Genomic DNA, 18,505 nt, shown 5'->3' on the forward strand with positions numbered 1-18,505 from the left:
AAGTTTTGGCAGTTATGAATAAAGAAAGACGTTATAAACATCTGGGTACACGTTTTTGTGCAGACATATGTTTTCAATCATTTGGGTAAACACCAAGAACTGTGCTTGCTGGATTATATGATAAGAGCATATCTAGCTCTGTGAGAAACTGCCAAACTGTCTTCCAAAGTGGCTGTACCATTTTGCATTCCCACCAGCAATGAATTAGAGTTCCTGATGCTGTCAGTGGTTTGGATTTTTGCCATTCTAATAGGCATGCAGTGGCACCTCATTGTAGTTTTAATTGGCAATTCCTTAGTGATCTATGACATTGAGCTTTATCTTTTCAAATGCTTATTTGCCATCTGTATATCTTCTTTGGCAAGGTGTCTGCTCAGGTCTTTTCTCCACTTTAAAACCACTTTAAAGGTGGTTTTAAGGATTCTTTGTATATTTTGATGCAGATATGTCTGTATCAAACATTAGATATATCATTTGCAAATATTTTTCTTCTAGTCTGTGGTTTGCCTTCTCACAATCTCACTTTAAAAAATTCAAAGTAATATCCCCATCCTTTTGATATTTCCAATCTCCTCCAAAGAGGTACCCACTGTCAACAGTTTGGTAAATTTGCTTCAAGTGCCCTTACTATGTATTTATATTCATAAGTACTCTGAACCTCTCTCTCTCTCAAAAAAAAAATTAAATGTCAAAATGACTCAGGATTACCTTTATGATTACTGATTTTCAACAAGGTGCCACTGCAGTTCAATGAGGAAAAGACAGTCTTTCAAGAAACAGTACTGGGAAAATTTTATATCCTCAATAAAATAGATGAATTTAGACTTTTACCTACACCATACACACACCAAAAATTCCAAATGGCTCACAGACCTAGCTGTAAGAGCTAAAACTATAACACTTTTAGAAAAAAAACGAAGAAAAAAAACTTTGCAATTTGTGGTTAAGCAAAAAGAGTTCTTAGATATGATCACAACATAAAAGAAAAAAACTGATAAATTGAACTTCATCAAAATTAAAAATATAATACTTCTGATAAAGGACTTGTGTCCATGATATATTGAAAACACCTACCACTCCATAATAAACGCAAACCAATGTAAAAATGGGCAAAATATTTCACTAGATATTTTGCCCCCCAAAATATGAACAGCTAATAAGCACATGAAAAGATGCTTAACATCATTATCATTAGGGACACACAGATCAAAACTATTATATAATGAGAAACTTCTCACCCACTGGGATGGTTATTCTAAAAACGACAGACAATAACAAGTATGAATATGGTAAAAAAGAAACACACCAATTGTTGGTAAGAAAAATGCTGTAATCACTTTGGGAAATAGTTTGGCAGTTTCTTTAAAAGTTAAACATAAATTTACTATATGATCCAGCAATATTCCACATATCTACCCGAGATAGATAAAAACATAAATCCACACAATATATGAATATTCATCATGACGTCATAATCACCAAAGAGTGGAAACAATCTAAACGTCCATCAATTGGTTAAAGTTCAGATACAATCTACAGCATGGATGAACCTCAAAAACATCATGCTAAGCGAAAAAAGTCACATACAAAAGACCATGTACTGTATTAGTCTACTTAATATGAAATGTTCACAAAAGGCAAATCTACAAAGACAGCAAGATTAGTGGTTGCTTGGGGACTAGGAGTGGGAATGTGGATTGATTTGCAGATCAGCAAAGAGGACCTTTTTGTGGTGATAAAAGTATTCTTGGGAATTCCCTGGTGGTCCAATAGTTAGGACTCAGTGCTTTCACTGCTGGGGCCTGGGTTCAATCCCTGTACAGGGGTCTAAGATCCCACATGCTGAGTGGTAAGGCCAAATAAAAAATGTTTAAATAATAAAAAAGTTCTAAATTTGGATCATGGTGATGGTTGTACAACTCTGTAAATTTATTGAAAATCATTGAACTGAACACTTGAAATGGGCTAATTTTATGATATGTAGATTATACTTCAATACAACTCTTAAAAAAAAAAAAAAAAAGGTCCCAACAGCCAATTTGTTGAAGAGGCTCCCAATGGCCAAAGCTGAGAAATGAGCATCAGTAAAGATGGTAACTATAAACAATGAAAACACATCCAGTATCTTTAAACCTATAAATTAATAACAATACTAGGAAACACAAAATTAATTGATCACCATTACAGCATACTAGTGAACCAACTCATCAACGTGAAAATTGTCAGATATATAAAAACTGGTCACAAAGTAATGCTCACAGTATGATTACATAAACACTATTCACAGGACTTCCCTGGCAGTCCAAAGGTTAGGACTTCGCCTTCCAATGCAGGGGGTGCAGGTTTGATCCCTGGCCTGGGAGCTTAGATCCCACATACCTCATAGCCAAAAAACCAAAACATAAAACAGAAGCAACTGTAATAAATTCAAAAAAGACTTTAAAAATGGCCCACATTAAAAAAACAAAACAAAACACTATTCACATCTGAGTCATATAGTTATTGAGACAACTATGTTCCTTTACTCATTTTTTTCTCTAGACTTGTGTTTTAATACTTATTATTATTTATTTATTTGGCTGCACTGCATCTCAGTTGCAGCACACAGGATCTTCGCTACAGCAAGCAGATCTTTAGCTGTGGCATGCAAACACCTAGCTGCGGCATGAGGGATGCATCTCCCCAACCAGGGACCAAACATGGGCCCCCTGCATTGGGAGCGCAGAGTCCCAGCCACTGGACCACCAGGGAAGTCCCCTTGTTTTGCTTTTTACTTGCTTAGTTGTTCATGTATGATATCTATCATTGATTCATTCTAAACTCTGCACAGTAAGTATAAATCTCCTCTTGCTGCTGCTGCTAAGTTGCTTCAGTCGTGTCCGACTCTGTGCAACCCCATAGACGGCAGCTCACCAGGCTTCCCGGTCTCTGGGATTCTCCAGGCAAGAACACTAGAGTGGGTTGCCATTTCCTTCTCCAATGCATGAAAGTGAAAAGTGAAAGTGAAAGTCACTCAGTCGTGTCTGACTCTTAGCGACCCCATGGACTGCAGCCCCCCAGGCTCCTCCGTCCATGGGATTTTCCAGACAAGAGTACTGGAGTGGGGTGCCATTGCCTTCTCCATAAATCCTTCTCTTAATTTAAAAAACAAATCAGGTATTTTACTCAGTTTCACTTTCCAGAATTAGGTCTGGAGGAGCCCAAGGCCCCCTGCTCTGCTGGGAACTGCTACTTCGTAAGCTTGCTGCACACATTCTTGGCTCCCCCCGGCCTCAATTCTCTTGTCTCTTTCTGGGGATCAAACTCATCTTCTCCCCCATTCTTGGTTCACTCCCTCATTTTTGTGAGATACTTTCTCATTTAGCTTCCTGAAAAAGAGTGCTTCGGAGGTAGTATCTGAGACTGTTGTGCTTGGAGAATGCCCATCCACTTGACTGGTTGGCTACAGAACTCCAGGTTGGAAAATTATTTCCCTTAGAATTTTGAGGGCTTTGTTTTCCCAGTTTTAAATGTTGCAGTGGAGAAATCCAAGGCTATTCTGATCTTTGACCCTTTATATGAAACTTGTTTTCTCTCTGGAAGCTTCTAGAGTTTTCTCTTCATCGCAAGAGTTATATAGTTACACTTAAAGAAGTGCGCTGGTGTGGGTCTATTCTGATTCACAGTGCTGGGCACCCAACAGGCGCCTTCAATCTGGAATTCATGTCCTCCAGTTCTGAGGAAATTTTTAAACCACTTCATTGATTTCCCAGTTTTTCTGTACTCTTTTTCTGGAATCCCTATTATTTGGATACTATACCTCCTAGATTGGTCCACTTCCTCCATCCAAATACCTTTCTTATGTTTTTCTTGGCTTCTTTCTTTCAGGTTTGAGGCTTTCTTGAAATGTCTAATAGTTGTTGGCTATAGGTTCTTGAAATGGCTTTTTATATACTTATTACTAAAACATGCCCAAGAAGCTGGAAACTGTCATCTCCTCCCATGCCTTTACTAATCTTCCTAGTGATTCCCTCTCTCATAGCACTTTTTACATTAGATTGGAATTCCTCTGGGGCAGAAAATGCGTCTTATTTTATCAACTCCTAATACAATGTCTAGCACACACAGGAACTCAGTACTGCTAGATGAACTCAACTACTAAAGAACAGATTTCATTTTCTCACATGTAGAAGCATTACAGATTATTCAACTGTTGAATATAACTCAATTTCCAACCCAAATAGAAAACACTGATTATATGGGGAGAAGAAATCGGTCATCACATTTTGACAGCACTTTACAGTTTACAAAGGTACTAACATCTCATTTATTAGGTTGGTGCAAAAGTGTGGCTTCAGACTGTGAATTTTAAATCATTATAACTAGCTCAAACACATCTTTATTAATCAAAATAGGAACCATTACAATCAACACATTTTTGCCAACAAGAAATAAGTTTGCTTATTCCTGTAGCATAAAAATATGTGCTTTGGGATTCGATGAACCCTTGGAAAGCATTTTCTGCATCCTGATGATTGTGGAAGCATTTTCCCTGCAAAAAGTTGTCAAGATGCTTGAAGTAGTAGTTGGTTGGCAAGAGGTTGGGTGAATACGCTTGTTGTTCAGTTGCTAGGTTATGCCCCACTCTTTGCATCCCCATGGACTGCAGAACACCAGGCTTCTCTGTCCTTCACAATCTCTCTGAGCTTGCTCAAACTCATGTCCATTGACTCGGTGATGCCATCCAACCATCTCATCCTCTAGTCTCCCCTTCTCCTCCTGCCTTCAATCTTTCCCAGCATCAGGGTCTTTTCTATTAAGTCGGCTCTTTGGCCACCATAGTACTGGAGTTTCAGCTTCAGCATCAGTCCTTCCAATGAATATTCAGTGTTGATTTCCTTTAGAATTGACTGGTTTGATCTTCTTGCTGTTCAAGGAACTCTCAAAAGTCTTCTCTAGTACCACAATTTGAAATTCTTCAACATTCAGCCTTCTTTATGGTTCAACTCTCACATCCATAGATGACTACTGAAGTCAGGCAAATATGGTGGATGAGGCAAAATTCCATAGCCCAATTTGTTCAACTTCTGAAGCATTGGTTGAGCAATGTATGGTCAGGCATTGTTGTGGAGAAGAACTGGGCCCTTTCTGTTGACCAATGACAGCTGCAGGCATTGCCGTTTTTGGTGCATCTCATCAATTTGCTGAGCATACTTCTCAGATGTAATGGTTTTGCCAGGATTCAGAAAGCTGTAGTGGATCAGACCAGCAGCAGACCACCAAACAGTGACCATGTGCGAGTCTGGCTTTGGAAAGTGCTTTGCAACTTCTTCTTGGTCCAGCCACTGAGCTGGTCATCACCAGTTGTTGTATAAAATCCACTTTTGGTTGCATGTCACAGTCTGGTTGAGAAATGGTTCATCATTGCATAGAATTCTAAGAGAAGACAATACTTAAAAATGATGATATTTTTGATTTGTGGTTAGCTATTGAGGCACCCACTTATTGAGCTTTTTCACCTTTCCAGTGTGCTTCAAATGCCAAACAACCACAGAACGGTCATCACTGAGTTCTTCAGCAACTTCTCCTGTAGTTTTAAGAGAATCAGCTTTGATGATTGTTCTCATTTGGTTCTTGTCAACTTCCAACGGCTGGCCACTGTGCTCCTCATCTTCAAGGCTCTGTCTCCTTTGCAAAACTTCTTGAACCACCACTGCACTGTACATTCATTAGCAGTTCCTGGGGCCAAATTCATTGTTGATGTTGCGAGTTGTCTCCACTGTTTTATGACCCATTTTGAATTTGAATAAAAAAGAAATCGCTCAAATTCGCCTTTTGTCAAACATCACCTCCAAAGTCCAGAATAAATATAAAATAAACAGCAAGTAATAAGTCAGCAAAAAACATAAAGTGAGAAATGTGCATTAAAAATGATGTCTAACTTAACCATATTTATTAAGAATGTATTCCGATATCAAACAGCAAATTTCAACAACGGAAAAACCACAATTATGTTTGCACCAACCCAATAATATTACAGGTACATAAGAAGCTACTTTTCTTTTTTCTTAACTTTATTTATTTTTGGCTGTGCTGGATCCTCATTGCCACACAGGTTTTTCCTAGTTGCGGCAAGCAGAGGCTACTCTCCAGTTGTGGTGTGCAGGCTTCTCATTGCAGTGGCTTCTCTTGTTGAGGTTCATGGGCTCTAAGGCAGAAGGGCTTCAGAAGTTTGGGCACGCAGTTGGGGCTCCCAGGCTTTAGGGCACAGGCTCAATAGTTGTGGCACATGGGCTTAGTTGCTCCAAGGCATGTGGGATCTTCCCAGATCAGGAATTGAATCCATGTCTCCTGCACTGGCAGGTGGATACTTAACCATCGAGCCACCAGGTTAGTCCCAGAAGCTACTACTAACCCTTTTATATTACTGTTAGGGGCTTCTCCAGTGGCTCAGTTGTACAAAATCTGCCTGCAATGCAGGAGCTGTAGGAGACTTGGGTTTGATTCTTGGGTCAAGAAGATCCTCGACAGGAGGAAATGGCAACCCACTGCAGTATTCTTGCCTGGGAAATACCATGGACAGAGGAGCCTGGCAGGCTGTAGTCCATAGGGTTGCAAAGAGTCAGACACTACTTACCAACTGAGCACATATTACAGTTAACTCATTAAAAAAAAAAAGACTCAAAGTTAATATATTCAAAATATTTGACCACATACCTGAAAACTAACCATATCCCAAAATCCATCCAGATCTGTACAGGTAGTCTCCTTTTCACCTCGTTTATATTCACAATTGTCCACCAGTCCTTCAAACTGTTTAAACCTTTCTTTCATAAGGAGTCTTGTTTGACCAACTGCTGTGCGAATAAGATCTTTAGCTAGAGGAAATACAAGGTTTTTAAAAGTTGAAGGATGAAACAAGATCTTTATTTCAATCCAACCAGCTGATAAGGTGACCTCATTCTAAATATCCTAGAGTTATAGAATCCAATTCTTACTTTATAGCAAAACAAAAAATATCTACTATAAAACTTTGTCATACAAATATAGAGCATTTACTATCTGTTTCAAATCCTGCTAAAAATTAGCAATATACATTCTCATACTCAACACCTACACAGCAAAGCATTCTACCTCTCCTTGTATTTTATAAGAATTAAACCTTAAACAACTTACTGTACATCAATATCTAAGGACTTTGAGCTGGCAGCACACAAATGACTTTTTTTTCTAAACAGCTTTCCTGAATAGGCAAGATTATGGAATTTTTCACAAAATGTGATCCATATTGATTTAAGTAATCTTCATTCAGAAAATATTTTTGTATAATTAAGCAATATCAGACACAGTTGTCATTCATGGAATCATAGCAAAAAAATTTTAATAATAAAATTGGCAAATGTCTAACTCTCAGGAATGATAGTCAATATTCTAACTACTTACATCTTTTAAGTTAGGTACCATTTTGGCACAGAGATATTAGTGAACATACATGTCATATGGAAAATTCTTGCTATTTTGAATAACAATGAAACTATAAAGTTGGACAACACTAGATTTTTATGTTTCAGGTAAATGCAACCATATTAAAATAAACAAAGCTAAGACATTAAAAAAAACAAGTGTTCCCTCACCATCATCTGGAATGTCCAAGTCAAGTTTCCTGTCCCACTCAAGGCAGTGTGACGTTAACTTCTCAGTTTCTGACCGGAGAATATTTCTACAATGATGACACACATCAGCACTACGACACTTACACAACATTGATTTCCCAGAGTGATGCTTAGTTGTTTTATGAACTGAGATATATTAAAATCCATGAATATATACTGATATTCCATGTCCATCCTTATACACCTAAAACTTAAGTGGATGGTTAATGCTAAGAGCCCATTTTTCAAGTTAATATTTCCAGTTATTTCTGTTCTTATTTTTCAAACCCTGAGCAGAAAGAATCAGACATTCCTTAGTTCTGCTCTTAGCTATTTTCCATGGAACTATGACGAACCCAATTGCCAAGAGTGAGTAAGATGAAGCTAAAAACTGTAAGTCCCAAATTACAGTGATAAAGGCTTACAGATTCTACTTGGCTTTGCTTATCCAAAGACAGTGACATTCTCAACTGGGGTCAATTTTTCCTACCAGGCAGCATTTGGCACTCTCTAGAATAATTTTTGATTATCATGAAATAGAGGAGTGCTGCTGGCCAGGGATGCTACAAAACAACCTATAATGCAGAAGACCCCACAACAGGAATTATGCAGCCTAAAATGTCAATAGCGCCAAGGTTAAGAAACCCTGGGGTTGCACAGAGTCGGACACGACTGAAGCGACTTAGCAGCAGCAGCAGCAGCAGCATGTTTCTTCACAAAAACATCTGAGCAGGAAAACTGAGGATAGTTTTTCTTAGAAGACAAATTCAGCTGTTTAAATCAATGGCAACAGAGAACAGCTTAATAAATGAGAAAGGAGACCTGACTTAGATCTGACATTATTTAATTGGGTAAATTGCTTATCATCTCAGTGTCTCAGCTGAACAATATAGTAAACTAGTTAACCTCTAAAAGACCTTACAATACCAAAACATTATACTCTAAAAACAACTGAAGTGGTTCCCAAACATATAAAAAGATACTCATTCATGAGAGGAGGAATGAATATTAAAACAAGAGTAAAGGGAATTGCCTGGCATCTCAGTGCTCAAGACTCTGAAGTTTTGATCCCTGGTCAGGGAACTAAGATCTCATGCCAAAAAAAGGAAAAATAAATAAAAAATAAATAAAACTAGAGTAAGATAATATTTTTATTTATTTGATTGGTAAAGTTCAAAAACTGTTAATATTGTACTGGAAATGGTATGGGAATTTTATTGCTATATTCATTCAAAAATTGTAAGATATAATAATTTTCTGTATGATGTAGAATATAAAGGCCTTTTTCAAAATGCACGCCTCTGATATGTTTCCAAGGCATTTAGGTGACATGTTGAAGTTCCCCAAACAGGAACTTAATTTTCAATTCAGAGTTAGAGAAACATAATCCTATCTCATGAGTTGACAGGCCACTGAGCCTCCTATTTTTTTTTTTTTAAATAAACTTTAATTTGGTTCTTTAGGGGGTGGGGAGGTATGAGAAAATAGGAACTCCCATACCATGCTGGAGGGGATGCAAACTGAGGTCCTCATATATTTGCACATGAGAGAACTGAAATATATACAAGGTTGTTCTCTGCAACTTTGATTATAATAGTACTAGATTGAACCCAATGTAAATAATCAGCAACAGGGACTTATTCAGTAAATTGTGGAATATCCATATTATTGGATACTGTGCGGCCTTTGGAGAAGGCAATGGCACCCCACTCCAGTACTCTTGCCTGGAAAATCCCATGGATGGAGGAGCCTGGTGAGCCACAGTCTATGGGGTCGCTAAGAGTCGGACACGACTGAGCGACTTCACTTTCACTTTTCACTTTCATGCCTTAGAGAAGGAAATGGCAACCCACTCGTGTTCTTGCCTGAAGAATCTCAGGGAGCCTGGTGGGCTGCCGTCTAAGGGGTCGCACAGCGTCAGACATGACTGAGGCGACTTAGTAGCAGCAGCAGCAGTGCGGCCTTTAGAAAACACATACTCAAAATAACATGAGAAAGCTCTTTAAGTACTAAAATGGAATGTCTGTTACAGTTAACATTACATGAAACAAAACAGCATGCTATTGTTTATATTAAAAAAAAAAGAAAAAATATGTTTGTTATTCTACATATGCATTATCTAACTCTGGAAGTATTCACAAGAAATGAATAACACTTGCCTCTGTGGAAGGTTTGAACTATCCCCTCTATGAAACAGATTTGGGAAAGACTCCTCACTTGTATCTTTTACTACCTTTTGAATTGGGAACTAGTTAGTGAAAAAAAAAAATATTAAAATTTAAAAGATAATTGAAAATCACCAGAATTCAGTTTCCCCCAATTCATCTATTACATTCAGGCTAAAAATAGTTTAATCTTGGTTTTAATTGTCTACACATGAATACAAAATTCTTATACTAGGAACAAATGGACAAACCTGAAATACGGCACATCATGTTGTGGCTGAGATAGCTGATCTTCATTTACTTTAAGTGATGGGACTTCTTCTTTTACTGAAAGGCCATTTGAATTTTCATTAGTAGTTTCATTTTTATTTGAGACATATTCTATAAAGAAAACATTACATATAAATTTCAAAGCAGCCACTCACAAAATGATGTCCCCTACAAGACAAATCTGTTTAAATCTTCCAATTTTTTCAATGTGAATTTTCAAATTTTATCTCTGACTTAAAGATTCGATTCACCACGTATCTCTAAAGTGCCTCCCAATATTCATCTCTTCAAAGTTACATTTATTTCTCAGTCTGTACTCCTCATTCCAACTCTTTCTCTCTCCAGATATCTTTCCCCATGTCTTCACATCTTTCCTGACCCTGAGATCACATTCCTGGGCTATATGTTGAAAAGGGCCTAATAAACCTGATAAATCACAATTCAGAAAAGCAAGTAAAAAATTAATTAAAATTCAATACCTTTATTCCAAACTGTTAAAGAACCCAAAGGACACTGTGATTTACTTGAATCTTGAGGTACTGTTTTGGCAGAGAAAGTTTTACATTTTTGTGCCAAGATTTCTTTTGTTGCTTCAGTCTTATCACTAAAAACAATAGTAAAAATATACTTCTTAAAACATAAGCCTCATATGAAGGATTTCAAAATGATGTTGCTTTTTAAAAATCTGGGATTAAATAGAAATGTTTCTAATTTTTTTAAATGTGTCTTTTCTGGACACATTTAAACACCTCTAGTGGGAATGTCTGTCTTTACTACTTACGAGATCCAAAGATTACAAAGATCTCTTCATGGAACATAAGCACTCTAGAGTCTTGCATGCTGCTGAGCAGTTTCTAGTAAATTTGCTACCAGCCAGTCTTTGCAAAATAACCATGCTGTTTCTATTAAAGATTCCAACTGATTTTCCCTCACTTTGCAAGTTAATTATTTTTGTCTTTAGAAGTAATTTTTCTAAAGTAACACTTAGCAAAAAGACAAAAAACCCCACCATTTCTGAGCTACAGTATTACAGTTTCTTTCTTCTAAAAATTTATTTCTAAGTCTTTATAAAAAGATCACCCATTAAAAGCAAAAAAACCCCACAAAGAGTACCATGAAAATACAGATAAAAACAATGTATAAGAAATAGTAAAACTGTCTAGTACATTACTGTACCCTTCTGAAGAATTTTTTTAAAAGACCAAATTTTCATGATTTATAATTAACATAATTTACTAACTAAACATTAACCTTTAAAAAGCACATGCCAAATCTAAGAAAGGTGATTGTTAACCATCTTAGCAAAGAATTCATTATTAACTTTAAATTCTTACACTTCTGTGTTTAACGGGGTCCAGGTATAACTGGGTGTCAAGAAAGCATTGGCACTTCTGGGAGTCATAGGTGTTACTTGATAGGTCTTCAGACCATCTAGTGGCTGAAATGTAAAATCTTTGGGTGCAAAGGAATTCTTCCCTTTCATTTTTGCACTGTTTGTCTTAGATACATTTTCCATTTTTGATAAGACTCCATCTGGATTCATTCCATTTGTGGCACTGGTTTGTGAATCCAAAGTATTTTCTTCATTATCAACTTTAAAAGAAATGACCTGGATGGAAGGAAACAGAAAAGAGTGAGAATTTCTCTCCTGGGGATATAGTCAAGCCAATTTTTACAGGTCTGAAAATATTAGAGTTGAGATATGTGTCCCATGAATATAATTTAAGAAAGAAAAATAAATACAGTTAAATGCAAATATGAAATCAGTAAAAATGAAACCAGCTAACTAAACCATTGTTAGGATCCAGAGAGAGAGAACCAATCCTCATTAAAAAGACTAAATAATAAGTTTGAGGTATTATGGCAAAATAAGATACATGAAAATTAAGGTGGAAAAATTACCCAACTGACAAATATCCATTTTTTAATTTAAATTATGTGGATAATTACAATGATTTGAGAATCAGAAATCCAGTGTTTATTGGACGACTATTATTGTCAAGTAACAAATCCTCTTTTACAATAACCTTGATTATAAATAAACTTATCCTATGAGAAAAATCGCAGCATCATCTTTCAGGATTTGAAAGAGCTCAACTGGAATTCCATCACCTCCACTAGCTTTGTTCATAGTGATGCTTTCTAAGGCCCACTTGACTTCACATTCCAGGATGTCTGGCTCTAGGTCAGTGATCACACCATCGTGATTATCTGGGTCGTGAAGATCTTTTTTGTACAGTTCTTCTGTGTATTCTTGCCACCTCTTCTTAATATCTTCTGCTTCTGTTAGGTCCATCCCATTTCTGTCCTTTATCGAGCCCATCTTTGCATGAAATGTTCCCTTGGTATCTCTAATTTTCTTGAAGAGATCTCTAGTCTTTCCCATTCTGTTGTTTTCCTCTATTTCTTTGCATTGATCACTGAGGAAGGCTTTCTTATCTCTTCTTGCTATTCTTTGGAACTCTGCATTCAGATGCTTATATTTTTCCTTTTCCCCTTTGCTTTTCGCTTCTCTTCTTTTCACAGCTATTTGTAAGGCCTCCCCAGACAGCCATTTTGCTTTTCTGCATTTCTTTTCCATGGGGATGGTCTTGATCCCTGTCTCCTGTACAATGTCACGAATCTCATTCCATAGTTCATCAGGCACTCTATCTATCAGACCTAGTCCCTTAAATCTATTTCTCACTTCCACTGTATAATCATAAGGGATTTGATTTAGGTCATACCTGAATGGTCTAGTGATTTTCCCTACTTTCTTCAACTTAAGTCTGAATTTGGCAATAAGGAGTTCATGATCTGAGCCACAGTCAGCTCCCTGTCTTGTTTTTGTTGACTGTATAGAGCTTCTCCATCTTTGGCTGCAAAGAACATAATCAATCTGATTTCGGTGTTGACCATCTGGTGATGTCCATGTGTAGAGTCTTCTCTTATGTTGTTGAAAGAGGGTGTTTGCTATGACCAGTCCATTTTCTTGGCAAAACTCTATTAGTCTTTGCCCTGCTTCATTCCGTATTCCAAGGCCAAATTTGCCTGTTACTCCAGGTATTTCAAATCCTGAAAGATGATGCTATGAAAGTGCTGCACTCAGTATGCCACCAAATTTGGAAAACTCAGCAGTGGCCACAGAACTGGAAAAGGTCGGTTTTCATTCCAATCCCAAAGAAAGGCAATGCCAAAGAATGCTCAAACTACTGCACAATTGCACTCATCTCACATGCTAGTAAAGTAATGCTCAAAATTCTCCAAGCCAGGCTTCAGCAATATGTGAACCGTGAACGTCCTGATGTTCAAGCTGGTTTTAGAAAAGGCAGAGGAACCAGAGATCAAATTGCCAACATCCACTGGATCATGGAAAAAGCAAGAGAGTTCCAGGAAAACATCTATTTCTGCTTTATTGACTATGCCAAAGCCTTTGACTGTGTGGATCACAATAAACTGTGGAAAATTCTGAAAGAGATGGGAATACCAGACCACCTGACCTGCCTCTTGAGAAATCTGTATGCAGGTCAGGAAGCAACAGGTAGAAGTGGACATGGAACAACAGACTGGTTCCAAATAGGAAAAGGAGTTCGTCAAGGCTGTATATTGTCACCCTGCTTATTTAACTTCTATGCAGAGTACATCATGAGAAACGCTGGACTGGAAGAAACACAAGCTGGAATCAAGATTTCCGGGAGAAATATCAATAACCTCAGATATGCAGATGACACCACCCTTATGGCAGAAAGTGAAGAGGAACTAAAAAGCCTCTTGATGAAAGTGAAAGTGGAGAGTGAAAAATTTAGCTTAAAGCTCAACATTCAGAAAACGAAGATCATGGCATCCGGTCCCATCACCTCATGGGAAATAGATGGGGAAACAGTGGAAACAGTGTCAGACTTTATTTTGGGGGGCTCCAAAATCACTGCAGATGGTGACTGCAGCCAAGAAATTAAAAGACGCTTACTCCTTGGAAGGAAAGTTATGACCAACCTAGATAGCATATTGAAAAGCAGAGACATTACTTTGCCAACAAAGGTCCGTCTGGTCAAGGCTATGGTTTTTCCTGTGGTCATGTGTGGATGTGAGAGTTGGACTGTGAAGAAGGCTGAGCGCCAAAGAATTGATGCTTTTGAAGTGTGATGTTGGAGAAGACTCTCGAGAGTCCCTTGGACTGCAAGGAGATCCAACCAGTCCATTCTGAAGAAGATCAGCCCTGGGATTTCTTTGGAGGGAATGACGCTGAAGCTGAAACTCCAGTACTTTGGCCACCTCATGCAAAGAGCTGACTCATGGGAAAAGACTCTGATGCTGGGAGGGATTGGGGGCAGGAGGAGAAGGGGATGCCAGAGGATGAGATGGCTTGGATGGCATCACTGACTCGATGGACGTGAGTCTCAGTGAACTCCGGGACTTGGTGATGGACAGGGAGGCCTGGCGTGCTGCGATTCATTGGGTCGCAAAGAGTCGGATATGACTGAGCAACTGAACTGAACTGATGAGAAAAATATTTTTCAATGTGACACAGTGAGATTAACCAAATATAATGTGAAGCTTATTTTGTCAATTTAATTATTTGGTTTTTTGTTAAAAAAAAACTGATACTAGTTTTAGGCATGCAACATAATGATTTGACATTTGTATGTATTGCATAGTGATCTACATAATAAGTCTATGAACATCTGTCACCATAGTTACAATTTCTTTTCTTATGATGAGAATCTTATGACCTATATCCTCTTAGCAACTTTCAAATATACAACACAGTATTATTAACCACAGTCACCATGTTGCTTATTACATCCCCAGACCATACTTACTTTGTAACTGGAAGTTTGTAACTTTTGACAACCTTTAAACATTTCACCCACCCATACAAGCAAAATTTTTAGAGGATTTTACATTTCTGATTTTTAATTTTCAGTTAAAAATCTAGCCACATTTCTTTTTTTTTTTTAATTTTTAACTGGAGTATAATTACTTTACAATGTTGTATTAGTTTCTGCTGTACAACATAGCCACATTTCTTTACTTTGGTATAACTTTCTTTTTTAAGGTTAAGGAAACATAGCACTGATTATAAACCAAGGCATTGGGGCCTCAAAATGGTGACTCTTTTCTATAGACCCTATAAGGTACTATGCTAGACACTGTCAGAAACATTAGAGTACTTAGTTCTTAAAACTACTCTTATGTAGGTATTATGTGTTGGAGATGGGAAAACAAATTCATAACTTGCCCAGGGTTATATAGCTAATAGGACAATATTCAGACTCAGGCTTAACTGAATTCAGAGTCAATACATTTCACCCTACTCCATCCTCTTAGCTAGTTCCCACATGAAGGTTTCTGTCAGCTGTGTTTCTATCACTTTTCTCTATTTCCTGTTAACCAAATTATGCTTTCTCTAACTATAAAACTCTGAGGATAAGACACCTGAAAAACAACAAGTAAAGCCTCCTGATGCTTCTTTATGGTTCAAGAGGTTTTAAGACACATGGCAAGTCAACTTCTTGAAGCAGTTCTATATGCTTAATTTCCATTTTATGAAAGTAGCAATGAGATTTTCAAAGTATCTAGAGATAAACAGATGTTTATACTCTACCTTGTCAGGTTTTGTTCCTATCTTTTTGGCAGGTTTTCCTTGATTTGGTGCCTTTCTGTCTGCTTCATTATCTAAAATAAAAGTGAAATAAGACACTCATTTTGACTAGATAAAAAAATGCTGCATTAAAAGTACAAGTCAAAAAAAAAGTACTAGGTAATTTGGGAAAGGAAAAAAGGCTTAATAGAAATGTACAGTTTAAAGGACATTATGATTAAAAATATTAGAAAATAGGATAAAAACAGATGAAATTTCCTGTTTCACATATAGGCCATCTGTTTTCAAAACAAAACAAAAGAAAACAAAAGGTGTTAAGGTATTTTACCTTTTGCCTCTAAATATAAAATACATATTTATTATAGAAAATTAGAAAAAATTGTAAAAAGCACAAAACCAAAATTTTTTCTAAAGTTTACATTACTTCAGTGGTAATCACTGTTGACACTTCAGAATATGTTTTTCCAAAGTTCACATTCACATACTTATTTCATTATAGAATTTCAATCATACTGTTCAGGGTTTTACCTGTTTCTCTTTGCCCACTTAATATCATTAACCATGTCATTCAGTGTTTTTTCACACCTTGTTCTTAAATGATTACACTTCAATCCACCAAATGGATGGACTGTAATTTATTGGGGCTATTAATTTTTCACTTTGAATCACTGCTTACACCAATTCAGCATTTCAACATTTGAGCATCCACTGTGTGCTGACAGGATATCAGGGCACAAAACCTGCCTTCAGGAGTTAGAATCTCCCATTTCCTCCTGTCCTACTCAAAGAAGTATATAATTATCTTAAAAACTGAACACAAAAACCCTCAAGGATCACAACATAATCCTAGTTCAGTCACTGATCAAGAAATTGTTCTTACCATTAATAGCCCTTGTCTCTGGCTTTCTTGCTGCTGTAGACGGGATTTCTTTGACAATCTGCTTTGCTGCTTGAGTAGATGATCGAGTCATTCTCATTGGCAGCATTACAGGTTGTACAGCTGCGAGAAAAAAAATAAAACCGAATGCTTTTGGTGGTTTTAAATTATTGTGGCAATATCAGAACTTACAAAAATTGCTAATACTTCTACCTTTTTTCTCTTTGTCCAACACTTTCTTCTCAGAAGTCTGTCTTTGACCAGGTCGGATTACTCGAACATCAATCCCATTACCACTCTATTTAAAAGATAAGGTATAAATTAGGTGATTTAATTGCATAATGAACCAAACCACCACATTTTTAAGGTGTAAACTGACATTTGAAATCTGATACTGTAAACGAACCAGCAAAAAATCCACTACCCTAAATGAGATGAAGAAACAAGTTTTCCATTACATAAATTTCCTAAAAAACTTTTTCAGAATCCCAGAATTTAGAAAAACCATTAAAAAAATAACTGACTTTAATCTTCTGAGACCTTAAACACAACAGGCATCTTTTTATCTAGAAAATTCCTCCCCTGGAAGACAGCTCTTCCCCACAATTCACACATCGACTTCTTGAAAGACTGCATTTAAACTGCCACCAACTCAGTGAGGCATGATCAAAATTCTCCCCTACACCTACTTCAAAACTCTCCATCTCCGTTCTTTCTTTTCTTTCATCTCCCCCATACTTTTGACCATCTGACACACTACATGGTTCTTTTTTTTTCTTTAACACTATCTCTTATGTGGAGTCCTTGAAAACAGGAAATTTTGTTTGTTTATTTCACTATTATATCCTAGAGCCTAGAGGAATGTGACAGTCACTCAAATTCAGTAACTACCTGAAATAGCTTCCTCACCTGACAAAGAAGCACACTATTTTTCTCCCTGCCCACTTGACTTTAGTAATCCTCCTAGTAACTTTATCCATAACAGTGTTTGGAAGACCCATAAATTTATAAAACTCACCCTATGTGCTTTATATTTCTATTTGTGCTTCATGGTGACATGGGATACATAATAAAAGCCCAGTTAATAAAAAAGAATGTGTCAGAGTTTAGTATAGATCTCATAAAGGATGTCTGTGCAAAATATTTTAAGTGATTGTTTCCTTGGCATGTAGCCAAATCTGCTCTGTCACCATATAGCAGCATCTATTTTGGTACTATTAACTCTGGTAAAATAATCATTATTGCTTAAAGCTGATATTAAATTAAAAATAAATTTACTTACTCAGGAAAAAAAGTACAGTTTGTCATTTTAGTAACAGTGACCTACTCAACTACCAACTATACCTTAGTCAGCTCCATTTGGTTTCTGGCCTTTGACCTTGTAATCCGTACAGAAGATGGAACATCCTTAAAACAGTCAAAAGAAGATAAAGTTTAAAAAATATATTAAATAAAGTGCAAAATTTATTTCCATGTCTCATGAAATAAAGCTCCCATTTTATATATTTATTTTTGAGCGGTTGCACAGCATTGCATGTGGGATCTTAGTTCCCTGACCAGGGGTCAAACCCTCACCTCCTGAATTGGAAGCTCGGAGTCTTAATCCCTGGATTGCCAGGGAAGTCCAAAGTTCTCATTTTAAAGTTATAAATAAAAAATATTTATATTTTAAATTTATATATGGAATTTACAAAGATGGTAACAATAACCCTGTGTACGAGACAGCAAAAGAGACACTGATGTATAGAACAGTCTTATGGACTCTGTGGGAGAGGGAGAGGGTGGGAAGATTTGGGAGAATGGCATTGAAACATGTAAAATATCATGTATGATACGAGTTGCCAGTCCAGGTTCGATGCACGATACTGGATGCTTGGGGCTGGTGCACTGGGACGACCCAGAGGGAGGGAATGGCGAGGGAGGAGGGAGGAGGGTTCAGGATGGGGAACACATGTATACCTGTGGCAGATTCATTTTGATA

The 18,505-nt window shown here is 37.1% G+C and overlaps 1 protein-coding gene and 1 pseudogene across 4 annotated transcripts in view; both read right to left on the reverse strand.

The window, feature by feature from the left end:
• Window positions 1–18,505, reverse strand: part of DLGAP5 (DLG associated protein 5) — a 46,391-nt gene that overhangs the window by 13,286 nt on the left and 14,600 nt on the right. For 3 of the 4 annotated variants that reach the window (XM_055538119.1, XM_055538118.1, XM_055538121.1), the window contains exons 4-12: window positions 17,869–17,931; window positions 16,738–16,822; window positions 16,528–16,647; window positions 15,651–15,721; window positions 11,401–11,675; window positions 10,546–10,670; window positions 10,048–10,177; window positions 7,614–7,699; window positions 6,697–6,857 (exon numbers count right to left, since the gene is read on the reverse strand). In XM_055538119.1, the coding sequence (XP_055394094.1) occupies window positions 6,697–6,857; window positions 7,614–7,699; window positions 10,048–10,177; window positions 10,546–10,670; window positions 11,401–11,675; window positions 15,651–15,721; window positions 16,528–16,647; window positions 16,738–16,822; window positions 17,869–17,931 (1,116 nt within the window). The remainder of the gene's footprint in view (window positions 1–6,696; window positions 6,858–7,613; window positions 7,700–10,047; window positions 10,178–10,545; window positions 10,671–11,400; window positions 11,676–15,650; window positions 15,722–16,527; window positions 16,648–16,737; window positions 16,823–17,868; window positions 17,932–18,505) is intronic. The other variant, XM_055538120.1, reaches the window with a different exon arrangement.
• LOC129620718 (histone-lysine N-methyltransferase SETMAR-like) lies at window positions 4,380–5,837 on the reverse strand (annotated as a pseudogene).

Source organism: Bubalus kerabau, chromosome 10 (assembly GCF_029407905.1).
Source record: "Bubalus kerabau isolate K-KA32 ecotype Philippines breed swamp buffalo chromosome 10, PCC_UOA_SB_1v2, whole genome shotgun sequence".
Lineage (NCBI taxonomy): Eukaryota > Metazoa > Chordata > Mammalia > Artiodactyla > Bovidae > Bubalus > Bubalus kerabau.